The sequence below is a fragment of the Sylvia atricapilla genome, chromosome 2 (genome assembly GCF_009819655.1).
Source record: "Sylvia atricapilla isolate bSylAtr1 chromosome 2, bSylAtr1.pri, whole genome shotgun sequence".
NCBI lineage: Eukaryota > Metazoa > Chordata > Aves > Passeriformes > Sylviidae > Sylvia > Sylvia atricapilla.
In genome coordinates this window covers 26281680-26308419 of record NC_089141.1, presented here as the reverse complement: position 1 = coordinate 26308419, position 26740 = coordinate 26281680, and the positions used below count along the sequence as shown (strand labels likewise).

The 26740-nt window shown below is 44.3% G+C and overlaps 1 protein-coding gene across 1 annotated transcript; it reads left to right on the top strand.

Moving 5' to 3' along the window:
- The first annotated feature begins 307 nt into the window (after positions 1-307).
- Positions 308-26035, top strand: FAM131B (family with sequence similarity 131 member B). Its single transcript, XM_066341085.1, has 7 exons — positions 308-599; positions 19147-19256; positions 20651-20686; positions 23199-23292; positions 23894-24091; positions 24423-24566; positions 24986-26035. Exons 1-7 carry the CDS (start codon positions 572-574, stop codon positions 25528-25530), a joined length of 1155 nt encoding a protein of 384 aa, XP_066197182.1. The 5' UTR covers positions 308-571; the 3' UTR covers positions 25531-26035.
- Positions 26036-26740: the final 705 nt, after the last annotated feature.

Here is a 26740-nt window from a genome sequence, read left to right as displayed (position 1 = left end):
CCCAAGGCGGGCGGGTCCCCGCGCCGCCCCCCGCTCCGTGCGCATCCCGCACCTGTCCCGTCCTGCCCGCCCGCCCGCCGGGCTCCCTCGCCTCCGCCCCGCCGCCGGCCGGTCCCGCGCTCCCCGCGGCCGAGGGGCGGCCCGGCGCTGCCTCCCCTCCCCGGGCCGCGGAGGGCGGCAGCCAATCGGCGCGGCGCTGCCGGGCCGAGCTGTTTACCCAATCTCAGCCCGCCCCCCGTCGGGGAGCCGGCAGCGGGGGGCGGCCGGGCGGCGGGGGCTCGGCGGCGGCAGCGGCGGGGACGCGGCGGCGGACGGGGAGCCGCGCGGGGCGCGGAACGAAGCGCGGAGGCGCGGCGGGGGCAGATGCCAGCCTGGCCCGCGGGCTCCCCGCCTCGCCCCGGCCGGGGCACCCCGCGCTCCTACCTGACCATGACCCCGCGCCGGTCCCCGCTGGGCCACCCCGGCGTCTCCCGCTGAAGGGACCGGCTCCTTTCCGACCTCCGCCGCTCCCTGCCTTCTCCGCCTGCTCGCTGCTGAGGCTGCCGCCTCTCCCCGGAGCCCCCCCGGAGTGATGGGCTGCATCGGATCCCGCACCGTGGGTAAGGCGTTGGCGGGGACGGCGCCAGAGGATGCTCGGGCAGCCGCGGCCCCCGCCCGGCCGCACCGGCACGGCGGCCCCCGGCGCGGCGGGTGGCGGGTCGCCCCTCGCAGCCCCCCTCCCGCTGCCCGTGCAGCGCCATTAGCTGCGGGCGACCCTTCCCCACCTCGGTCTCCCGTGGCGTGGCGGGGCTCCGCCGAGCCGCTGGCCTAGGTGCTGGCGGCGGGGCGGCGGGACGTGCCCGGGGCCGGGGGTCGTCTGCCCGTGTCACCCGTGACGAAAGGTCGCCGAACATGTGGGTCAGTGCGGCGCCTCCGGAGAAGGGGGTGGGTGCGGGGCGTGCCGTGCCGTGCCTCCCGAAGCGGGATCAGGCGGCCGGCGGCTGCCTCCTTTGCTCGGCAAGGCTTTATTGTTAGCCGAGGATGCATAACGTTGCATGATCTGCACGTCTTCTTGTCTCCCCCTTCCCCCTGCGTAGACTTCAATGGAGAAGAGCAAACGAAACCGAATCCCTTCCCTCTCGCGGAGCTATTGCGAGGGGACACGGAGAGGGATGGCATCCTTCCACTGGGCCATGCCATGCACATTTTTAACCAAAAGATCCCAAGCCTTCAGGCTATGTAACCCAGCTTTCCCCTCCTACACACACGCAGATACCAAGAGGTCCCTTGATCTTTAAGCACAGGTATCTACAGGTAAACACAGCATTCTGGACGTGTATTTGTCCCTTCAGGAAATTTTTCTTCTGTGCAAAGCTCTGTTAGTTACATGGGGATACATATAATAATGTACCAAAAGAATCTCTGAGAGCAAGACAGAGTTCATTTGGCAGTACAGCTCTCTCCCAAGCTGGTCTGCTCTGTCCCTCCCAAGAGCACACCGGCATCTGTGGGAAAAGGAGACCTCTGAGGACATCAGAATTGCACCACCACCCTACATGGAGGGACTGTGTCACCCCAGAGTAAATCTGAGGGGCTGTGTCAAAGCCTGGTGCTGTGACACTTCTTGTCCCAGTGGGAAAGCCCTTTGTGAGCACTTGCAGGGAACCATCTACTCCTGCAGCAGCAAACTTTAAAACTACAGAATTCAGTTTCTGGATTTTCCAAATTTTCCAAATTCCAGTTTTTGGGAATTAATTCCTGTATCTAGTCTATGTCTCTTAGCGGTCTCAAATGTCCTTATGACCTAGAGGAATCTCTTACGTGTGCACATGGCAAAGATCACTGCAACATTTCCCTTGAGATTCTTCAAGCTCACCTGGATCACTGTCTATAGCATATCAAGACATGTATTGCCTCCATCTCCTGCCTTGCTCCCTATCCTCCACACACCCACACTGCCGAGGACATTATTGTCCTGTTAACTGGGTAATTATTGATACACCTTTTATCGATGTGTGTCCAAACTGACAGCGCTAATTCTTGGTCTCTCTTCCCACAATGCTGTTGAAATAAAGAGCAAACATGCATTTAGTAACATCCACTCTCCACTCCCAAATGTGGCTAAGCTGTTGTACAAACTACAGGTGTTTGTTCCCGTGCGTGGCAGCGTTTTTATGATCTGTGACTTGGAATCTGTGTTACAGAAAAACCCCTGGTACAAATGAGCTGTTGCAAGTGTCATTCTCATATGATACTATATATATGTTTATATATATATTTATAAATGTCATACAGTTGTGTGGGCATAGATGAAAACAGAAAATAGCATCTTTGCTATATCGATGGGATAATGATAGCTGAAAATTCACTTTGTCTGCAAATTGCAGTCCTTCGGTACAGACCTTAATGGCACAGATGTCTGACTTCTCATACCGTGGCAATTTTTGGTTGGTGTGATGTACCTTCATTCTTGATGGTGATAGCTCAGTGGACTTTAGGGACCTATTTGTACAGTTAACTGAGGAGTTTTTCTTGCCCTGCTGTTATGAAGGTGTGCACTAAGGGGGATTGCACAACTATGATTCTGGTCTCTGTGGGAGTCAGATGTGAATGTAGTAATCCTGCCTGATGCCTGCTTCGAGTGAAACTTTCACACTGCTCTGCTTTAGAAGGGGCTTATTCTCTTGTCAGTCTTAGAGCCTGGATTTATTGAGGGTGGGATCCTTGAGTTTTATTTGGACTACTCCACGTAAGGAATTTTGTTCAGAACAATTCTTAATTGGCAGCCTAGATTTTTTTTGCTCCAGCCTTCCTGGAGTTATTGAGAGGATTCTTCAGACATATTTTGGGAAACCAGTGCTTTGAAGTACTGTGTCTGAGCTCTAGGATATGGTTGGAAACTAGCATCCTAGCGTGAGCAGAGCTTTGTGTTCTCTCTTCCAAGTGTATCTGGTTAGGTTTTTAGAATTACTTCAGTGTACAGGCTCTGTATTTCCTTTCCAAGACCAGGTAGGTCCAAAAGAAAGGAATGCTATGCTTGTATTGGAACTTGCATGGAGCAGATTTTGAACTCAGAATTCAAGAGGTTATAATTAGTGATAGAAAGCTCATAATCAGTCACATTTAGTTTATTCACCACACGAGGGCCAGTGCAGGATTGTGCCCTGAGCTTGCTCCGGGCCTTTTTCCATTCCAATTTTAAGCAAGCCACATGATTTCTTCATCTCCCGCAGGGATGTTTTACTATGATCTAGTTAGATGTCATAGTTCGCACATGTTTAGTGATGTGCAACTTCACATTTTCTTTCCTAAATATGAGTTTTCTGGTTATTTCTCCCCGGGGAAAAGTAATCGAGAGGGTCTTAGCAGAGCAGCTCCATATGTGATAATTTGAAATAGAGTCATAGAGCATCTTTAAATTTTACAGAGGATGCCAGAATGGCAATGATCACATTATGATTTCCTAAGGTATGGAAAAAGCTGAAAAATGATCTTAAAATGAGAACTTGATACCCAGTCACCTTTTCTACAATCACGTCTCAATGTCATACATGTGCTTTGTGTAGCATGGCATGATAGCAATTACACAATGAGAACTTGAGGTGGCTTCTTCCTCTGGTGATGGCCACAAGTCATGTCCGTGTATTGGTGATAGCCCATCATAGTTCCTAGAGAGCTGCCTAGCAACTCTCATCGTAGCTGGGTCTCAGTTTCTGGGAGAATTTTTGCTGAGATTGCTGGAAAGATAAGGCTGTAAAATCCATCTAGGAACTTGTAGATATTTGGGTGCCAACCAACTAAATGCCAAAGATCAGCTTGATTGTTGACAGTAACTGAGTTAGCCAAGTTTAGGATTTCAGGTCTGCTTAGGTGTCTGAATGCATTGCAAGTGTACCTTTGACTACAGCTTAGACATCTCCTAATACTGGCTGTTCTGATTAGTGTGGCAAGGTATCTCTTAATTCCTTGAATGGATTAACTTAATAGAAAGCTCAAGCCTGTTAAGCCCAAGATTGCTCTCTCTTTTTTTCCAGTGATTTCTCTGATTTTTCTCATGTCTTTGCACAGAAGCCGGCAGCAAACATGTTTTGTGAATGTGATGTAAAATGGTGGGAAAATATTCCAAGACATTATAAACTAATAGTACTTCTGGAGTGTGAGAAAAGAATAACCAGAGTTACTCACACTGAGTATCAGGAAAAGCTTTTTGATTGTGAGAGGATTGTCAAGCACTGTAAGGGGTTTCCCAGAGAGGTTGTTCAGTATCCATTCTTTGAGGGTTTTCTAGACCAGACTGGATAAAGCCCTGAGTAATCTTAACCTCATAGCTGACTCTGCTTTGAGCTGGAGCTTGCACCTCAGGAGGCACCTTCCAACCCAATTATCCTGTGATTCTGTGCTTAGGGTCTAAACCCTGGAGTGGTTGCCTCTGAGTCAGGTTGGACCCACTGCTTTGGTCTTGCTCTGCCAGAGGAGCCGAGGTCTCCATCATGTCATTAGTACACTCCTACATGTTACCCCCATCCCCACTTTCCTTTAACTGTGGAGATTGCCATGTGTCACAGAGTTCCTCACCATGATAACCCCAGCTGCCAGCTGAAGTCCTCTCTGTGTGGTTTTGGTCTGGCAGTTTTGCAAGAAACAGCCCAGGTGACAGCCCAGCTCATGCACCCAGCATCAGTCACTGACCATGCAGACTGGAAAAGGCAGAGCTCTTACTTGTTCAGTCTCTGGGTCAGGTGTGAGCTGCCAAAGCCAGGTACCTGGCTTGCTGGGCTCCCTTCACGAGCAGTGGTCAGTGTCCTGTCAGAGGCAGCAGTGCATGCTTCACGTGTTGCTTTCCCGCTGGGTGATCTATGCTAAGTGTAAGATCTATGCTATGAGTGGCTCATAGCACCCACAGGAGGAGAGATGGAGCCAAAGACCACCCACTCCTAATCCAGCCACTTTAGATTCAGCAGAGTAGGAGCAGGGTAGGAGGCTGACAGGAGAGGGGTAAAGCAGCTGGAACAAGCAGTGAACATCCCCTGCATTTTTCTCCTTACTTATCCCCCCTCACAGATCCATCGGTGTGTGAAATGAGATCTGGAACGGCAAATGTGGTCTGCACACTTGGAGTGTGAGAAAGTGAGACATCCACTCTGCATACATACCTCACACATATCCAGTATGTATCAAGGTGTCCAGTTCCTCCCTCCTTCACCTTCAACATCTGAGTGAGTGAGTGAAAAGGAATAAAGAGAGGGAGAAGCCTCAGAAAGGAAATGGTGATGCACAAGGAAACTGAGTCATGAGAGTAGGGATATTTTCACTGAGTTGCATGCACACAAGTGGAAGGGGAAGGAGCACAGAGGTCCGTGTAGAAACTGTAGGTGATGTGATTAAAGGAGTGGGCGTACATGAAAAGGGGCATCTGGGCATCTTGTTCCTCTCTTACTTGGGATAGAGATAAACAGAACAGAGGGTCAAAGGGACACCTTCCAGATTAGATTGCTTTGTGGTTGTTCTCACTTTACTACTTGTATTTCTTCCCAGTCTGGCTTTTCCTCTTTCGAGCAGCTCTCAATCTGATCACTTTTAGAAACTCAAGTAAAGAGCTCAGGGATGAGGACTTGTTTCTGCCAGTAAGATTCTGAACAGAGACCATCTCCCAGACCTAGCGGCCAGTTGTCCTGAAGGGTGTACAAACAGGTCATCTCTGAGACCTCCCTCTCTTGTCAGGGTTTCTGAAATACAGGTGAGTGGTTTCAAAGTTGTGCTGGGGAGAGGCTAGCAAAGAGCATGATTGCATAAGCCTGGCTTAATAAGGAAACAGTCCTAAAAGAACATGTGCAAGGTAAGTGTGTGTCAGAAACAGTCATTAGTAACAGAAAACAGTCTTTGCCGTGTTGCTGATTGAGGTAAGACTTTTGTGTGTGTACGATGCAGCAGATGTGATTTGAGGAACAGAACTGAGGTAGAGCATACTGACTTTGTGAACTCTTATGGACCGTAATATTGACAGAATTATGAGAGAAATTACAAAGGAGCTGATGAAAAAATGGAAGTAATGAATTCATCGGCATGATAGAGCTGGGAGTCTTAATTCTATAGACTGATGTGTATTGAAGCAGTAGTGAACTAATCAGTAAATGTTTTAGGCCTGCTTTCTTGGGGGGAAGTAGAAAAAATAGTTTTCAGCTCATTTAATAAGGTTATGCTCTCCAACAGCAAACAACTGTGATTTTAGACTGATACTTAAAACAACCAATTCAAGATAATTCACACTCATGAGTTTTTAAGCTCTTGGATAAAAAAATTAAAGCTTTGTTTTATAAGGTGTTGAAATAGTGAAGAAGGTCTCAAGTGAAGAGCTGGGGTGTTACCACAACTTGAAAGGTTTTGTGAGATGACCTATGTATTTAATTTTATCAGTTTGTTAAAATTTCCAATAAAATATTAGGACAATATATCAGTGAAAATGGGCTTATACAAAACAGAGCCTGTCAAGCTAACTTAATTTCATGACTTTATGAGTCTCCCTGCAGCCAAGTACTTCTCTGATAGAAGTACCTTTACCTACAATTGTGGTAATGGAGGTAAAATATGAGATTGGTAAAAGACAATGTCTAATCACCTAGTGATCAGCTTAGCACTGCATGATTCTTAGCTAGTTAATAAATGAGGACAGCACATCTTAAGTCCATCTAAATTCAATAGATAGCAAAATACCAACAAGTAAAGAATCGTTGTTGAAAAACCTGTGGCTCTAATTTTGCAAAGTACTATGTGATTTTAGCATACTGCTCGAGATCCTGAAGGAGATCTAAAATACTGATAAACTTGGTAGTATCTGAAATGACTGGAAGAACTGCTAAAAATGAAAGGGATAAATCACTGATACGGAACAGTTTGATTCGTCTTAAGTACTGACAGACAATGTGTGTTTCAGTTTAACCAAACAGGAGTTCATATATCTAATGGCAGAGGGTGTATAGTATTTATGGGACCAGAATTCTACGTTAGAAAGCAGTCTCACTGAATAAGCTTATAGATATTGGAACTGCAGATCAGCAGCTACTACTGAGGTGCTGCAGCCAAGGAAGCTGATGTGGTTCTTTGATCTTGAATATTGAACAGCAGGAGAGAAAAGCATATTTTCATCTGCATTTGGCACTTGTGAAAAAAACTATTTTTCATCTACTTTGTCTAATTCTACTATTATCACTTTGAGAAATACTGCAAAACTGAAGTATGACAAGAAAATAAACACAGAACCGTGAATAAAAACTTACAGAAGTGTCTTGATTACAGTCTTTAAGTGTTTGAAGGAAGTCATCTGACTCTTCAACCTGGTAGAAAACTTTAAAGATGTGATAGAAGAATGGCAGATACATTCAGATTGGAAATGAGGCAAAAATCAAAAAGTAAAAATACTGAACTCTTAGGATTATTTACTGAGAGTTGTAGGGAGCCCTCTGTCACATGAACACAATAAAATCACGATTTTAAAAAGTGCTTTAGTTCAAGCACAGCAACAGAAAGTATAATTAAGAAAGGGAATACATTTAGCCTCCATTATTTTAAGGAGGTCATAATAGATGATCAGGATGTTTCTCTGTGAGTTTAAGCTACACGTTCCCAAGTCCAGGAGTATACCAGACTTTTAAATGAAACATAATTTTGTATCCCAAAACGAATGTGATTGTATTTGCAAGTGCTGATCAGACATGGCTCATGGGGAAATTTTCAGCTCAAAATTTCTAAAGTGCGCTGGAGAAAATAGTTTGGTGACCCAAATGGTGAGCATATGGATTGACATTCCACATGGAAAAATGAGTTTTAGGGTTTATGCCAGTGGCCGTTTACATTCACTGGCCAGGATGGTGACAGAAAGGAGTGAGAGGCAGAGAAAGATCAAAGAGGCTGTGAAGGCAGGAAGCTGGGCAGGCTGCAGAATAAATGTTTACTTCAGGAGCTATTCGAAGAGCGTGTAAAAGGAAAATAACTTGCCTTTTGCAATGATTAGAAGGACTGAGTGCGTAGTATTACTACTGGAGAGGCTTGAGGTGATCGAGAGAGATTAAGACCACAGCAGAATATCACCACTCTCTGCCCCCAGCCTCAAAAGCCCAAAAATTTTGTATCTGTTAATTGTGGGAGAAGTTGTGGAATTTTTTTCTATGGAATTTTGCCTTGTTGGAGATGCATCACATGAGCTTCAAATCAAAGCCTCTGTGAGTTGTGGAACAGGTAGACAAAGAAGTGGTCAGATGATATTCATCCAGGACTTCTGGAGACATTTGAGGCTGAAAGAGCTGAACTGCAGATTGTTATCTAATGCTTTCCAGTTCCTTCGGTACAAAAAGATTGAAAGGTAGATGATGTGATGCCAGTTCTTAAAATGATTTTGAGATCTGGAAAACTGCAGGCTAGTAAACAAGATATGCCTAGAAGGCAAGCTAATAAGCATTACTCAGAAGAACAGAATTAGTGCATGCATGGACAGAAAAGATGTACTGAGAAAGAGTTAACCCTACTGTTGTTAGTGGATATCACAATTTATAAGACTTAGAAGGGGTCAACAAGCATTATGGACAAAGGAGGTCCAGTGGCAATAGTCCACTTGGATTTGCAAAGCACATTTGTAAAGGTCACTCAGCCCAGGCTGTTAAAGGACATGGATCTGCTGCTGAATCAAAGACATTCCTTAAGTAGCTAGGTGAAGATAGGAAACAAGGATTAACATGAAATGTCAGTTTTCCAAAGGGATATTTTTTTCAGATTTGTGCATATCCATAAATGACATGAAAAGGGGAGAGGGGTACATAATGAGGTAACAAAATAGGAAAATAAAGTAATCATTTGGGGGAGCAGGCAAAAAACTGCATGGAGTGACTTGAAAAAGGATTTCACAATATCAAGTTATAGGTCATTTGATTTCACAATATCGAATGGCATAAATTATGGGTGAAATTTGATGTGGATAAATGTAAAATGATGCACACAGGCAAAGCAATTCTAGAGTTACATTTGCAATGATGGAGGTTCAGAGTTTACTATTACCATGCAGGAACGAGATCTTGCAGTTATACTGTGTGGCTTAATGCTTAGTACCACTAAAAATGCCAATGAAATGTTAGCAATTAGGACAAGAATAGAGAATAAAATGAGAAACAGCATTATACTATGCATTATACTATGCATTATACTATGCATCTATCCATATGATTCCCTTATTTTGATCCTTTATAATGCATTGACCCTAATGGTCTATTCTTGTTTCAGAAAGGCCATAATCAAACTGGAAAAGATTCAGAAATGGGCAGGAAACACAATCAAAGGTATCGTGTGGCTAATATGAAAGGAGCTATTTAAATAGGGATTTCTCAAGTATGGAAATTAGATGGTTAAGGATGTGACAGATTTCTATAAAATCATGAATTTTCTCTGGGATAGGAACAGCATGGAGGAAATCATGAGGGAAGACTATTTCATTATACATTTTAAACCAGGGTCTAAACATCAAATGAAACTAGCATATGGCAAGTTTGAAGCAAATAAAAGTCAGCACTGCTTTATGTAGCACATAGAATTCAATTGTGGAAGTACTTGACATAGGATGCTACAGGTACTAAAAGGCTTTTTTTTATTATTTTAGAAGTGAACAGATGAATCCTTTAAAGATGACTAGATACAGTGGCAATGTCTTTCTTGGGAACTACTTGAGGTGTAAATTGTGACAGGTAGGACAAATATTCTGAGAAAATACCACTGCTGTTTCCCGTGTTTGAATTGTTCCCTGTCTTTCTTATACATCCACTCCCACTTTAAGGACAAACTGATACCCAGCTCTAACAAATACTAAATATCTCCTTTCCCACCACTTGCCAAAAGAAGAAGAGAATGAAGAAAAGAAACCAGAGAGGAAAAAAATCCAATCACTGAGGAATGGGGGGGTGGGAAGAAGAAAACAATAAGAAAAGAGAACAGACTAACAGGCTAAAACCTGGGAAACAGGGGACCATGGGGGAACCGTGAGCAGAGCACCCCTGTATTTCTGTGACATCCAGGAACTGGTAGATGTTGCCTAGTGATGCCCTGCCTGGAGCACAGGAATAGAAATAACACTGTTAGTTTGCTAGGATCTTGGGATTTCCTCCTCCTGGAGCTGACATATCCAGCTTAGTGAGAAACAAGATAGTTGATAAAGAGGACCCAGAATTAAGTGGGTCTTGGGATAGAAACTATACAAGATGTGAGAAGTGCAGCCAGAATCAAAATTGTAAGTTCTGTAGGAGACACAAGATTGGCATGTGTGGTGTGGCAGTCTCCCTCTGACTGCAGAAAAGGCATGACTCGGGGAATCCTCTGAAGAAACTTGTGCCTTCTGCTTGATGAAGGATTTTTCCAGCTGATATTCCCAATGGTCCATTGAATTAGCTCAGAGTAGAAACTGGCCACCAGGGTTCTTCATTCTCTTGTGACAGTGAGTGATCCTACAACCATGTATCATCATGGGTCTAAGGAGCTTTTGGGTTTGAGGAGGAGGTTGAACAAATGATGTGTACGTGTAGCAGAGAGTGATGACTGTTCCCTTGACAGTGGATTAGCCCTTGGAGATCAGAGGGACCTCTTGAACAGTTAGCACCCCTTGTGTAGGTGTGAATGCCCTCAGGCACAGCAGGGAAGATCTTGGGGTGGGGTTAAGGGTCAGTGTGATGGTGTTTGTGATGGTGAGATGTAGCCTCACCTGAGCAGGTTCAGGGCTGGGCATTCAGTGCCTGCAGCTCTGCCTGGTGAGCTCAGCCTCTGCAGTTTCAGTGCCAGCTGCTCTTTGTCATTTTCCCTAGTTGCTTAGGGAGCTGTGGAGCTCTGTCTGGTGAGGACACCTGAAGCCCTGGTGGTGGCTTTCTAGGATTGGGAAGAGTTTTCTTTACAAGATATCTGCTGGAAATACGATACAGCAGAGAGGAAAAAGACTAGGAGTTTCCCGGAGTGTGTGTGAGAATTTCCTGACCCAGCTGGTGAGTAAGCCAACTAGGGAAGGCACCTGCTGGACCTGTTGTTTGTGAACAGAGAGGGACTTGTAGGTGATGTGTTGGTTGGAGGCTGTCTTGGGCATAAGCCATCACACAATGAGAGAGTTTTTGATTCTCAGAGCAGTAAGGAGGGGGGGTCAGCAGAACTGCCACTTTGGACTTCTGGCAGTCAGGCTTTGGCTTGTTCAGGAGACTGTTTGACAGAGTCCCTTAAGAGGCAGTTCTGAAGGGCAGAGGAGTCCAGGAAGGCTGGATATTCTTCAAGAGGGGATCCTTAAAGGTGCAGAAGCAGGCCCTCCCCATGTGCTGAAAGGTGAGCCAGTGGAGGAGAAGACCAGCCTGGCTGAACAGAGAGCTTAGTCTGAAACTCCAGAAATAAAGAGAGTATTTCACCTTTGGAAGAAGGAGCAGGCCATTCAGGAAGACTGCAAGCATGTTGTGAGGTTGTGCAGAGACAAAATTAGAAAGGCCAAAGACCAACCAGAATTTAGTCTGACCATTGCCATAAAATGCAATAAAAATGTTTTTGTGAATGCATAAGCAGCCAAAGGAGGACCAAGGAGAATGTTTCATCCTTTATTGGATGTGGAGGAAAAGTGTAGTGACAAAAGCTGAGGAAAAGGCTATGGTATGTACTTTGTTTTTTGGGGAGGGTGGTGGCAGGGAGTCAGCTGCCTCAGTGCTTCTTGTCTGTCTCTGACCACTGCTGCTGTCCCAAAAGCAGATGCTTTGTGAGGACTGTGACCAAGTGTGTGATGGCTGTGGTGGAGAATGGTGTAGCCACCTGGCTGTCAACTCTGGGGCTGCCGGGGTGATACTCCACAGCTGAGGCAGGGCAGGTAAGGAGGGTGGAGCCTGAAACTCACAGGCTGCCATACCCCCATGTGCTGGTGTTTGGAGCAGGCTCTTGTTTTGTCCATTCCACGAAGAGGGACCAGGAGCATCCCTGAGGTGAGAAAGGTGCACTGTGATCTGCTGGCTGACTCTTGAGGAGCAGTGGGGGTGGTTCTTCTCCCACACTGTTAAGGATGAAACTACAGCGTGAAGATGGCATGTCTAATAGTATTCCTGTGCTCCAGGACAGTGCCCATGTGACATGCTGGCTACAGAGGGATTAAAATTTAAACACATATGGAGAGCAATGTATGAAACTGCCTGCTGCCTATTACTTCTGTACTGCTGGCTGCAGGCCAGCCAGAGAGGGCTGCTACCTTGGTTCATATTGACGTTTTCATACTTACTGTGCTGAGTGAGGCCCCTGGGGACACATTCTCTGCACTTCAGAGAAGCAGTGAAGAATGAGGATAAACCCATGGCTGCTGTTCGTGCTGGCTGATACTTGTCCTGCAAATGAGACAGTGCTCTGAGGTTTGGGTTTTTTTGAGTTTGTGTTAATTGGATGTGTTTCGTTTTGCAGTACCTCCTTAGCCCAAATGACATGAAGGCTGCTCAGGGCAGAGCTCCTTGTGTCTAGCATTAGGCTCTCTGCTCGTCTTTTACTTAAAGATAGGTGGTAGCCTTTAGTATTGGTTTGACAGTGTTTCCACTCAAGAAGAAAAATGTAGGTGTTCGTGTAGGCTTTGTTCATTAATTCTGTCTCCTAAACAGCTCTGAAAAGGGACCTACCTGCAGGGAGAGGTAGAATGGTTTGGAAAAGTACTCAAATTATCCAGATTCAAAGCAAAGATCCTGAGAACTGGCCATCTGACTCCTAATCTTACAGACATGTCAGAGTTGCAGATGTTTCCATTTTTTATGAAAAATTTGAAAGGCATCTGTTTTGTGGAGACCAAGACATTTCTGTGCCTTTATGAGCACAAAACTGTTCAGCTCTGTCTCCTCCACAAAACCAGGTTTTTTTTCTGTTTCTCTTCCACAAGTGACCCCATTGGTATCTATCAGCAGCAGATAACTAATTTTCATGATTCCTTCTGCAGTACAAGCTAGAATTCGTGCAGAGTTAGGTGAATAACTTGGATTGAATGATTTCTCAGCTTTACCTAAGAGAATTCGAGTGCTTCCTTCAGAGGTTCACCTCAGGGACAGCTCTGGTGACAGAGGTTTATTCCTTTCCTTGATGACCTTTTGGATAGCTTTGATTTGCTCTGTGTAAAGCAGGCAGGGAGGGAGAGGGTTTCTATGGTTATTCTAGCCACCCATCTGTCAGTCCTTCCCAGTAGCTTCAACTGCTTTAATTTCAACCACATTTGACAAGATACGATGATGTTATGTTTGACAAAGATACACACTCCCACGAGTATCATGAAAATTGGTACCAGGGAAAGAACAATTTAAAGACTGATCATAATTACTGCAATTACATTTGTTGTTTTCTTAGTTGTTCGGGGGAAAAAAAGGGGGGATGGAAAAGAATAATTGAACCATTTACTCTAAATATTCATCTTTACCAACATTAACGTTGGCTACCAATATCAAATGACAAGGTTTCTACTCTCTGCTGGAAAGTAACATTTGAGAAATAGAAGAAAGTGTGCTAACGGGGGATAATAGCAGTGCTGGAAAGTCATTGCTTAATTAAAATGTTTCTTGTGTTAATTGGCATGACACATCAGAAGCCAAATAACACAAATACTTATTTGGTATATGGTGTAGGTCTTCACCAGCATGATGTTTGGAAGGGAAAAACAAAATTTAAGACTCTCAAACTCTGTTCATCTATTTGATGTGGCACAAAATAGAGAAGACAAATTGGAGATATGTTTAACATCCAGCAGAGAAGTTACAACACAATGGATTATTAAAGGCTATAGATGCAGATTGAAGTAATAGATGTAGAAGTCTGATTCAGGCATGGACTTTGGTAAATGAAGAAAATACAGGCAGAGGTACCAAATATAGAATCAGTTAATGCACACTGGAAACAGCAATTGAGAAAATGTCAAGAGGAGACCCAAGGAGAATGGGCTTGTTTAGATTAAGTTTTGAGTAATTCAAAACAATTTGAATTTCTTAGGATCACAGAAATGCAAAGAAACTGAAAATTTATCCAACTAAGAAACTCAACGTCTCCATGGTAAATTAAGGTATATGGCAAAACGAGCTACAGGAATAGTAAAAAAGTAATAATAGTAGATCAGCAAGGTGAGGTGCAGTCATCCAGATGGCATTTTGGATTTTTCCAGTGCATTCATCAAAATGGTCACTTTGTTTGGGAACGCTTACTACACACATTCCCTAATTCCTGAGGGTCCAGAGTTATGATGCCCTAAACCCCCCAACTAAAGCAAAAAGTGGGGAAAAGGATATTCTCTTTCCCCCATTTTTTCCTCTTTAAATATTTTTCATCTTTATTATTTAAAAAGGCTTGATTTAAAAATAAATCTTGATTTTTACCTTAACAGTACTGTAAGAGAAAGAGGGATATTTTCCCCTTGAGGCTTAAACGACTTGAGTTGGAATATTATGTCAGTTGTAATGGAGACATCTTTTTCTCACGACTGTTTTTGCAGACTTTGTTTTTTGTCTCATTTGTGTTAAAAATACAAAGCAGTCATGATCTGAAATAATGTGGCTTAATGTGTTTCGACAGCTTTCATTTTCCCTCTCTGCTTTGTGAAATCAGCTTCCTTCTTTTTCTTCAGCCATCTACTGAGTCTTCCAAAACAAGGATGAAATCTACGTTAAAAAACCCAAACCAAATAGCAATATTTTTTAAAAAATGAAGACATCTTTTAAAAGTTCAATGAAAATTAATCCCCTCTATACCCTTTCTATACACACCATACAGAAACAATGACAGGGAAGTCATAAACCAGTTATCTTTCAACTTTCATCACCTCATTTCAGAACATCTAAATGAGAAATTTGATAGCATGTTTGTAAAAATTCCACTTTAAAATTAGCTTTATGACCCATTCATTTTAAAATTCTTATCAGCTCCGTATGGAGAAGAGCAAATACTATTCTGTAAGAGGTGATTGATCATAGAATTACAAATGGAATAGTCATGATGATAAGCAGGAGCTGGAATGGAAGATGGAGAAGAGAAATTATATTGGAGAAGAAACACACCATTACAAAAGAAAAAAAGCTCTGTACTAATTGCAGGGAGAAAGAGGTTGACAATAGACTGGATAAAAAGAATACTAATTTACAAAGTACTGGTTTCAGTTTCTGTTTTCCCACTTCACTCTCCATATTTTTTTCTAAATTTCTGTGTTTGTTTCCTTCCATCTGTCAGAGGAGAACTTGTTTTTTCATGTCTTGATCTAACATGGGTTAATGTTGCTCTTGCTATTTCTAGCAGGAGAGAAAAAAACCCACTAACCTTTATCCAACTTTCAATAAGAGAAAGTAATGTTGCCGCAGGCCCAACATCAGTTAGAACACAGACATTTTCTTTTCAAAGTGTGTGATGCTGTAACTTCTCAGCAAATATGACTTCATTTAAAACCATTTAACAGATGTTAAAGAGTTATTTTCTCAATATATTTCTCTCTTAGTAGCTGTGAAACTGTTTAGACCAAGAATTTATTTTCAAAAATTATTCAGTCTTTATAGAGCATGCAAAATCACATATTACTCATTCTTTTTCCCTGAACTAGGTAGATGAGCTGTTTCAATTGGAAAGAAACAGTAGTAAATAAATTCTGTAGTTCTTCAGATCTGCTATTACAGAACAGGTGTGGACTTTGAGACAAATAATTGTTTGATGTTCTTCAACCATTTGATGCCACCATCTGCCAGAATAGTATTAATATTTAGCCTGGACAAGAGAAAGCTCCTGGGAGACCTTACAGCATCTTCCAGTACCTAAAGGGGGCCTGAAACCTGGAGAGGGACGTTCTACAAGGGCATGGAGGGATAGGGCCAGAGGAGGTGGCTTCAAAGTGGAAGGGTTGGTTTAAATTTGATGATGAGAAGGATTTCTTTACCGTGAGGGTAATGAGCCACTGGCACAGCTGTGGATGCCCCGTCCCTGGCAGTGTTCAAGGCCAGGCTGGATGGTGTTATAGTTTTGCTTGCTTTGTTTTGGCTGAGGCCAGGATGAAAGACACAGGAGACACAGAGTCAAGTTTGGTTTTGGTTGTTTATTATATCTTATTTATTTACAGTTTCACAAAGCACTGAGTTTTAACTTGTTATTTAAAGAAACGAGACAAAATGGACCACTTTTAATTTTTACTAAGGCTATTTAAGAGATAATTACTCAATACTAAGGTGACATATTATTTATGCTTTTGACTCAATAATGACTATTCAAGAAGGTCCACAATGCGAGCATCTTTCACTTAATTAGAGAAAACTACTCAAATCTGTGAAGAAGAAGGAGAAGAAGAACCTAGACAACACTTTGAATCTTCTGTCTTGGCTCACATGCATTACTGTACACCAAAACTTCAAACTTAAGTTTTTACTTTGTGAGATTACACAATACTCCTTTAACTACACACTCATAACCCCTGTGCTATCACACAATCTCAGAAGCCTGTTTCAAGGCCTCAAGTCAAATGTGCCTGCCTGAGGGTCAGCACCGCTCAGCTCAGAAGGCTTAAAATTTTCAGCCTCCAGGGTTCCAACAGGATGGGGCTCTGAGCAACCTGATCTAATGCAAGGTGTCCTTGTCCATGGCAGGGGGCTGAAACTAGATGATTTTTAAGGTCCCTTCCAACCCAAACCATTGTGTGGTTCTATGAATATTTTCCACATTCTAACACTTCAAGAAAACCATCAGTGGGCTTGCAGCATTGAGAGCAAAGGCTGAGTGTCATTTGCTGAACTTTGGAGCTGTCAAGTCACATGTACTGAGCAAGAGGCTCCTTTTCCTTTGGCTGGGGCAGAGGTGTCTTTGCAATGCATGCCCAGAATGGTGCTGCAGCCTGCTTGCAGTGTATGCCAGGGTGGCTCTAGACTTAGAGAAGGGCCACAGCATTAGGCTCAGAAAGAGCTGAGAGTACAGGAAAAAGCATTGGCTAAACAGAGATTAAACAGGTGTGATGCTGTTACCTGCACGGAAGGGTTCTGCTCTGGAGAGGTGATGTCTCTCCTGCCTCTCCAGCATCCCTATCTTGTTCAGCTCTGTGGCCGGAATGCCCCAGCTCTCCCTTTCTAGTGTGTGGGGTGGCATGTGGAGGGATGGAGCACAGACAGGAAAAGGCAGCTGGATCCCAGTAGGCAGGGGCAGGCTCCTGCTCTGCTCTTTGCACCAGTTTCATACTCTATTGACCTCTGTTGGACACTCAGTTCACCCTGATCACAGTCAACCCCTCCACTCCTTCCTCTCTAGGTTTGCACTTCCTAGAAGTGCTTCCTTCTTCTTCCCTTTACTCCTTCCCTATTCAGGGGGACTGAGTACAAGTGTATTCCATCCTAAGCCATAGCCAGACTTTACAGCTGATGCACATGGGGCTGTCAGCTGGGCTTTCACAGCTCTGCCTGGAACTTCCCTTTTCTAGAGAGACTTCCAGCCCTAGAAGGTTTACTTCTTACCCAGATGTTTACTTCTTACCCAGATGTAAGAGGTTCCCAGCCATGGTGGCAACAGGCAACTCAAGTGGCCCATTAAGCCTTGCTCCTCTGCCTTGGGTACAGAAATCCCCAGATCTCCCTCTCCTGCTTGCTGTACTCGAGGTTGCCAATGCAGTTGGTGACAATGCAGTTAGCAAGGGCTCAGTGAGGCCCAATACATGCATGTGCTTTTCAGGAGAACCAGTGAAGAGGATCACAGCCCTGAGAGGTGGTGTTTGTCATGCTCATCATAGCCATGTCCTGCTTTCTCTTGAGGTCTGGCTGTGTCTGGTGTCTGTGCTCACCTTTGTAGCATGCAGTACAGGAATCCTTCTTTTGAGTTCCCCGAGTTGCAAGGAACTGCAACTCAGAGAGCAGCAGCTTTACTCACCCTAGTTAGAAACATATGGGGGATGCTATTAAAGCACTTGGTTCTAATGATCCTGATGAACAGAAACGTACTTTGGATGTGAAGGAAAAAATATTCCTTAGTGGAGCTTCCTGCACAGAAGCAGAAATTGGAGATGTGAAGGTGTGGTGGACACCACAACATGCAAATACCGTTGTCTTTCTGGTGTTTTTCATAGTGCCATGTTCAGCATTTTTAGGCGACAAAATCAGGTTTTTTGCAGTTTGAATTCTAGCTGATGAATACCTCAGTGTGACTCAACTGAGTGGCTCCATGGCTCCTGCAGGCCTGTTGGGGTGGAAGGCAGCATCTTTCACCTGTCAGAAGATTTGTACTGGGGAAGTGCAGTGATGAGCACTCTCTAAACGTGTCAGAGCTGCTTAGAACGAGCAAGGGGCTTTGCGTATGTCTGTGGAGGAGAAATTTGCTATAAAGAGCAAAAAAAAAAAGTTAGAACATCATGAAAGTAGAATCATTCACATTGAATCCAAACAGACTAGACCTTGCTGAATAGGTCCCAGGAATAGATGATTATTCTGACAGCTACATTTTGTGACAGATTCTAGGAGACTTGGGTTTAGGACAGTACAATTATTCTTCCATGATGTGGGAGCAAATAACTCGAACCAGAGTTTAAGGATGGCACACAGGCTGAAGGTATGGCAAATTGCTGAACTGCACAGAGCAGTCCTGGTTACCTGGCTGACTACTTACATGTGCTTCTTAGCATTTAGTTTTACTTCTTAAATTTAATAATATTTAATTTTTTAATCTTAATAAAATGTTATAATTTCTATTTTATGTTATTGATATTTAAAATTTGAAATGTAATGACAGGTATGAAAAAAGTCTTTTGTCTTGCTGAGGATGGCAAAGCAAAGGCTCCAACAACTCTGAGCTGATATCCAATCAATTCAAACCATAATGGTGAATTGCCTTTTTGAGGGATGATGGTTTAATATTGAAAGGAGATATTAAAGGAATTGGTTCTCTCTCAGTCGCACATCATGACTGGATGGATCTGTACTTTAGCCAAGCATACATCATGTTTGAGAAAAACACAAGTGACATAGTCTTCATATGGAGATAGCTGTGAGAAATACAATAGTTGATGAGGTACAGGTGGTCTGATTAGAAATGGAATATCTGATTTGAGTCCGTTGTGGCCTTAAACTCACTGATTCTCCTGCTTGCTTCGCTGAGTTGGCTTAAGACTGATAGAACAAATTGTTGTGGCATTCAGAAACCTGATCAGATGTGTTCCCACAGGAAATGAGGTGATTGCAGTAGACTGGAAGGGACTGAAAGATGTGGACCAAATCAATATGGACAGCACGAGTTCACTGCATGGCAGCAGCTTCCATCGACCTTCCACTGAGGTGAGTGCCTGACCCAGAGCTGCTTAGCCAAGGGTAGAAAGCTTGAATTCTAAGTTCAGAAATGGATGTTGTGCATCACTGAGGCCCAGAGGAGGCCTGGAATGCCAGTGAGCTCCTGAGGATCAAACGTCTGTAGTTTGGCTTGCTCTGAATAGAATTGAGTCACTCCCTTCACAAGATCCATAGTGAGTAAGAATTTGCAAAAGAAATTGATTTTTAACCAGTCATGATGGGAGTAGAACATAACATGAGAAAAACAGTGACAGTTCTGACAAGCCTGTAGGTCTGCATTCCTTGGATAAGGGATTCACATTGGAATGTCCAGCACTGTGTCTGTCTCAGCTTCTGCAGCACAGCCGTTAAATCTTTCAAAGAAACACATTTTGTCTGCGTTTTAAATTTTACAGATGCATTCATTAGTAACTCACAGACAATTGACTTACCATGCAGTATTTTTAGGGCTGGTTCATTGAATTATTGCAGCTTCTGCATTCTTAAATACCCGAATTTTCAGCTTTGTAAGGTTCAGAGTATGCAATGACAATTAATAGAATATATTTTAAATGCATAATACTTGAAGGATCACAAGTAATGTTCACAAATAAGCTTAACAAATATGATACAGTTTGCAAAACCTTGAAAAATGTTAATAGGTGTACCTATATAGGTATTTTTATTTTGTTTGTGTACCTTGCTAGCTTGGAAAGTAACTTCAAGACAGTTTTGTGGGCAGAAATTGTTGGGCCCAATCTTGTATGGAAAACTCAGTTAAATCAAAGCAGATCTAAAAGTCAATGAGCGTAAACCACACCTCAGTGAACATTTTGATTTATATGCATGGATACCATAGGTGTAACATGAGTCATCTAAATTTTCCTGAGTGTCTCCATCCCCAAACCCAAGATGTTGAGGTATGAGTCCTCACAGCTGAAGGAAACACACTCTGAACTGGTACTGTGATAGATGGTGTGGGAAATATTTCTGGTTTGTGAGGGGCGAGTGAGTCAGAATGGGCAAACCAAAACGCTGCAGGAGGAAATAATTTCAGCAGAATTGAGTTGCTTGCTGTAGGACACTCAAAATACAAAGGTGGTGTAGCTCCTCCTTGTGTTAACCTCAAAGTGTTGCAACCCACATTTAAGAGGGGAGCCTTGTGAAAAGGTGCTTTTCTCTTTCCTACTCTGTCACCCCACTCACTATTTCACCTTCAAACATCGTGACACTTACAGGCACCATAATCACCAGCAGGGAATGAAACCATCTTGAAAGACCCGAGTTTTTTATGACATACCAGATAAAGTGGTGCCTGTTAATTATGGCAAACTACTGGAGTTGCATGGCTGCTTGTGAGTTGTTTGTAATGCTGACGTGGTGCCATTCTCTGCTTTCTTTAGCAAACGCGGACGGATTTCTCCTGGGATGGTATCAATGTGAGTATGCACTGCATCACTTCCCAAATTTCCAGTCATAGGAAGACCAGGATTTGTCTGACATTAGATACAGTGGAGGACAGAATGGGAACATGACTGGAAGTCCTTAGTGCTGCTGAAATTCTGGGAGCTGTCTACGATTCAGAGGACAGTGATAGATTTTTGTTTGCTACTAAGTCTTTTGCTGTCTGGCAGGTATTTCAATCTGTAGGTGGCTATTGAACTGCTTTCATCCTTTTGGGGACAGATGTGTGCCATTTCATATCTTCCGTTTTTGAGTTCTGTGGGCACTGCTACACAAGAAAGGTGTCTGTCCAGCATATTTTAAAAAATAGTAGTAGTCCTTGATGCGAGCATCATTTGATCTCCTCCAGGAATTTGGGAGAAATGTCTCCCTCATTTTCAGTTGCACACAGAAGTGACAGAATTCTTTATGTCTCCTAGGGTAGGTGGTGAGTACCAGTAAACTTCTGTTAAAAAGCAGATGAGAAACAAGCAAACATTTTAACTACACATGTTCCTTTTGCTCTTAATACCTGTGCCATGGGGAAAATATTCTTTTTTCTTTTTGACAAATGCAGAAACTGCATCCTGAAAAAGAAATAATGCATGTTTGTTTGACTGGAATATTTTCAAGGATACTTACAGAATATTTTCACATAAGTTGACTTTATGGTTTTGTACATTTGGAAGGCCAGGGTTAGCAGCTCCATTTTGAGTAGTACAAATATTTTCAAATTCCAGATTCTTTCAAAACTTTTAAAGTACCTGCACCTTTCTTCTTTACTGTGATTTAAAAGCACTTGGGACATTGAATATAATTTTTAACTAATTCTCACTGTGCTGATACTTCTTTCATTGTGACACTTATGGCTTGGGATCTTTTGCCTAGGATCAGTTACAGAATCAAATTGTGTTGGAAAATAATGGTGCATGCAGCAACTGTCTAGAAGAAATTTGTCTTTTTTTTTTTTTTTTTTCCTCACTGCACCTGTGTCTAGCTGAAGAAGGTCGTGTTTCCTTAAAGAAAGTAGACGCCAGTTTCCTTACTTGCAGTTTCCCATTTTCCAACCCATACAGAATCCATGGAGCTCTTTCATGAGGCATTACCCAGTGTAGTTCCAATAGATCTTCTCTGGTACCGAAGCTGGATCATGAATTCCCTTCCCTTCCCATTCATTCCTGCCTTCATGTCACAGCTCTTCAACCTTGCACTAGTAGGAGCCCTCTGCAATTTACTTTCTTTTTTTGATGAGTTCCTTGGGGCAGCTGACAGCACAGCCCCCAGGCTGTCTTGGAACAAGTGGGTGGATACTGAGCAGGAGCACCCAGGCAGGGATGACCAGTGGGGGCATAGATGGACTTTCTCCAAGCTTCCTCACCAAAGGAAATGCATCATGGAACAAGGGCTGTGCTCTCACTTTTTACTGTTCTTTCTCTGCTTTCTGATTTCCTCAGCTCACATTACACACGGCACATTCCTGGCTCCGCAGTTACAGGATGCCTTAGCTGGTGCATTTACACTCAGTTTCCAGAAAAACACACCTCTCATATTTTGGCAACTGACTGGAATTATACACAGTGCAAGATCTTTACAATGCCTTCCTTTGCCTCCAACTGTTTCACTGCCAGTTATTGCTCCACTTACTTTTTGAGTGAGTGAGGTCTGTGCCTATGGCAAGTGCTTGTTTTGTGTCAGGATTTAAAATTTCCAGTGTCATAGTCACTACTTTGAGTATCCTTGTGTTTGAAACATTCTGGCCTTGATTTTCAGAGAGGTTGAAATGAAGAGCAGAAGCAATGCTTATTTTGCCCTTGTAAAAGTTAAGCCTCATATGCAGTGCCTGGCATCTCTGAAGAAGCCTGATGAATTCATCTTGAGAGATTATTTTTGTGATGATGTTTGTGATGGATGCCTGTCCCAACAGTGCCCTGTCCTTGTTATTCAGGGACTGAGGATAAACATAGAAAAGACAGTCAAGAAAATTAAGCAGAGCTTTAGACAAAATTTCTTCACAGCCATAGATGCATGAAGCAGGACCCATCACTGATATAGTCATGATTACTTTATTAAGACTATATAAGAGGAAAAAAAAAAACCCAAAGTGAAATTAAAAATTTGATAGTATGATGCATATATGATATATTACTGTGGCCTGCCTATTGCACTGACAACTCCCCACTTCAAGATCCCTGAATTGTCCATCAGCCATGTCTTGCATCTCTAACAAAGAGCTGGGAATGGCGCAGCATGTTCATGGAGCACTGGCATCTGCTTACGGGAGGCTTCTGACAGCCTCTTTCTGCCTCTCCCTCTGGCCTCGCCTCAGTCAGTCCAAATGCTGTGCAATATCCAGTCCTGGTTAAATAGCCTCTAATTTTTCTTTTTCTTCTTTTGTTCTTACTGCTTGCTTCTGCTCCTCATCTTCCAACTACCTACTGTTTTCTCACTTCAATTCACTTCCTTTTCTCCTTCCTGTATATCATTTCTCCATATTCTCTCTCTTTTCAGCTCTCCATGGAAGATACGACCTCCATCCTCCCCAAGCTGAAACGCAACTCCAATGCTTATGGGATTGGGGCTTTGGCTAAATCATCTTTCTCTGGTGAGGTCCTCAAAATTTGACTTTAGCCTTGGCAGTTTCTCTCCACAGGCCTTTGTGCCTCTTCCCATACCTCTCTGTTGCTCTCACAACTGCTCCTTTCTGGCTTTTGCCTTTTCATGGCCTTAGAGGAGTCTCCACCACCGTGGTTCTAAATACAGAAATCTCACAGTTGTTGCCCTTTTAAAGAACAGGTTTGTCTTACTCCTGTTGGCTTCTCACCATGCACCCCTGCTCAGACGTCTTCAATTTCTTCCCCTCAGTCTTGGGTTTAACCCCATTTTCTGTTTCTTAGTTTGTTCACTTCCAGGCTTCATCCTTCATGCCCAACTCTATCCTAAATGGATTCTAGGCAAGGAAGGAAATGGTCTTTCATATTTGGGGTTCCCCTTTTTCCCCCCCTTCCAAGAGTTTGTCCAAGGAAAGATGGAGAAACCCCCCTGGAGAGTGATGCAGTGAAAGGTGGGAGACACCCAGCCCTAGTCACGCATCCTGTCAGGAAAGGAGGGGAGAAGCTCCACTTCTAAGGGAGGCAGAGAGCAGGGCTGGAGGCGCCGGAGCTGTGTGATAGCCCCTGGTTGTTTTCCGATGTCTGGCCCCTTAGGGATCTCCCGCAGCATGAAGGACCACGTGACGAAGCCGACGGCCATGGGGCAGGGCCGCGTGGCGCACATGATCGAGTGGCAGGGCTGGGGCAAGGCCCACAGCCAGCAGCAGCAGCACACGCACGAGGCCGCGCGCAAGGACGCCGACGCCTACTCCGACCTCAGCGACGGCGAGAAGGAGGCCCGCTTCCTCGCAGGTAGCCGTGCCTGGGGTGTCTTCGGCACGTGGATTGGACTGGTTTGGGGGTGCCCCAGAGCAGAGTCCCTCTGAGAGAACAAAATGCAGGAGCTTGGAAAAGACACTCGGGCTGTGGGTGGTTCAGGTGGCTGAAGTAGAGAGAGGCTTCGATGGTTGGGCTATTGCCAGCTGGGAAGGCAAGGTGGAATTCTAGCCACCTGTGGGTGATGGGTGTTGCTGAGATAGGACCAGAGTGGGACAGTGTGACCAAAACATGGGGTAAAGGATGATGGCGAGAAGTGGAAATTTTAATACATCTTTGCTTCCCTTCCCTGTCTCCTTTGGCACAGGAGTGATGGAGCAATTTGCTATTTCTGAAGCGACTCTCATGGCCTGGTCCTCCATGGATGGTGAGGATGTGAGTGTTAACTCAAATCAGGACAACCCAGCAGGCAACTACTCTGAGAACTATCAGGAGCTGATGGAAAGTCAAGGTGAGCTCCAGTGCTTCTTGCTAATCTTATGACACCTCCTTCCTGCTCTGTTTGCCATGTTGCTCCCTTTTGCTCTACCCTGTTTTATTCTGTAGCCCCAGACAGATCTGCTAGAGTCACCCCTGTTTGTGGTGCTGTCCAGGGAATCTAATCTTAACAGGGAGTTTCCAAAGCCCAGGTCCTTTGGCCTTTTTAGAGCCCACCTGTGGAAAGCTACCAGCTCTTAAGTCAGTTGTGGGTATAATCAAGGCCAGCTGCCAACTGCCCAGAACTGTGTCTTCTCTTTGCCCTCCTTCCCTCAAGGATTCATCCACCCTGTGCAGCACAGTGCCATGCGCAGGCACACAGGCTACCTGGATGAACCGGCTTGGCCTAGGGAGGGTGTCTAACTGTGTGTTGTTTGCCTCCTTTGCTTGCAGAGCATATGGCCCAGACGCAGTACGATAGCTGGCCTCACTCCTACGTCTCACAGGGCATGTATTGCTTAGGTTCCTCTGACGCCTGGGAGGCCAGTGACCAGTCCCTCATCGCCTCCCCAGCCACTGGCTCCTACCTGGGCCAGAATTTTGATGAATCCCAGACAAACCTTCAGGAAAGCATTTTGCTTCAGAGCAGCTTCCTCCAGCAGCAGCAGCTGCAGCAACAGCGGCAGGAGCAGAACTTCATCCAGAGCACGGGGCTGGTCCACGTGTGGCCCCTGCAGACTGCTCAGAGTGGGGGTGGAGCTGAGTCCAGCACATACATGGAGGACCACATTGAGGATGAAGGGAACCCACGGCTGGAGAAGGCTCCTCTCCTAAACACGAAGCCCTCTCCAGAGGAGGATGATGCAGTGTGCCGGGACCTGGAATCTTTGTCTCCTCGAGAGGAGATGGAACATGCTGCACTGAGCCGCAAAGTCTCAGACGTCACCTCCTCTGGGGTGCAGTCCTTTGATGAGGAAGAGGGAGAAACAAACAACTGATGCTTTCTGTGAAGTTCTCATCATTGCTGAACAAAGACAGGGGTGGCAAGGAATGCAGTTACAGGGATTCTTCTCTCCAGCTCCCCATATTTCCAAGCAGACACACCTTCCATTCCTGACATTTAATTATTTTTTTAAATGAGGAAAGTCTCAAAGTGATTGACACATAAAAATCTTTTCTTCCCCTCCCCCATGGACACATATTTTGGATTTTCATTGCTCTGGGCAACATGTGATGTGCTTGGAGAGATCTGGATTGGTAAATAATTTCTAAATCTTTTTAATACAAAGTCTTGGCTGTGGATACAAACTCTTCTGGTACTGGGAATGTGGCTGATGAGACAGGCTTGGTGTAGGGAGCAGCTTTGCGGCTAGAATTCATCTTGGCAGAATGGGTGTTGCTCTGTGGACATGGCCCCCTTTGATAGAATATATGAATATTAACTGGTTTGAAATGAAGATGTGGCTTTGCAGATCTAGATTGCACTAGATATTGCAATTGTGGCTGATGGCAGAGGATCAGGCCGTGTTCGATACAGACCATGTGGAGATGAAAGATGTGCTGTGTAAGCAGATCCTCAGTAGCACCTTGATGCAAAGTTGTAGGTTTGATGGATATGAACTGTGCTTCCTGGGCCCGGGCTGTGCTGCCAGTGTGGCTCTGCTGTGGCATGGAAGAATGGATGCAGACACGAGTCTAACCCTGCTCCCAGATACTCATGCTTTGGTCTCTTTCATTTATTTGTTTCTCTCTTTGACATTTCTGCCTTCCCAGGAGCTGGCAAGAGTGGTGTGTCCTTTTGGCAGTGGGCACTGCGAGCCAGTGGAAAGGACATTTTCAGCTACAGAGACAGTCATAAAAAGCAGACTCTTGCAGGGGGCTTGAGGACATGTCCATTTTGCTGCTGCTGCTGCTGTGTCCTTCTGTCTTTTCCTTGCCAGCAGAATGGGGAGACCCAGAGAGTAGGCAGCAGGTCCAGGAACAGTGTGTACAGCTATGAGATCACAGATACCTAGTTTACATTAGAGTTTTCAGTTTTTGCTCTTTTTTTTAACCTTTTTATATGCTGGATAAGTGTTCATAACAAAGCAGTTAGTAATGGGAAAGGCCTGTACTCTAGTCATGACTTAACAGAAATACTGCACCTTCCTCATTTCTGCCACTCCTGCAGTGCCAAATATAGCTGGAGGAAAAGGGGTGAGAGGAAAC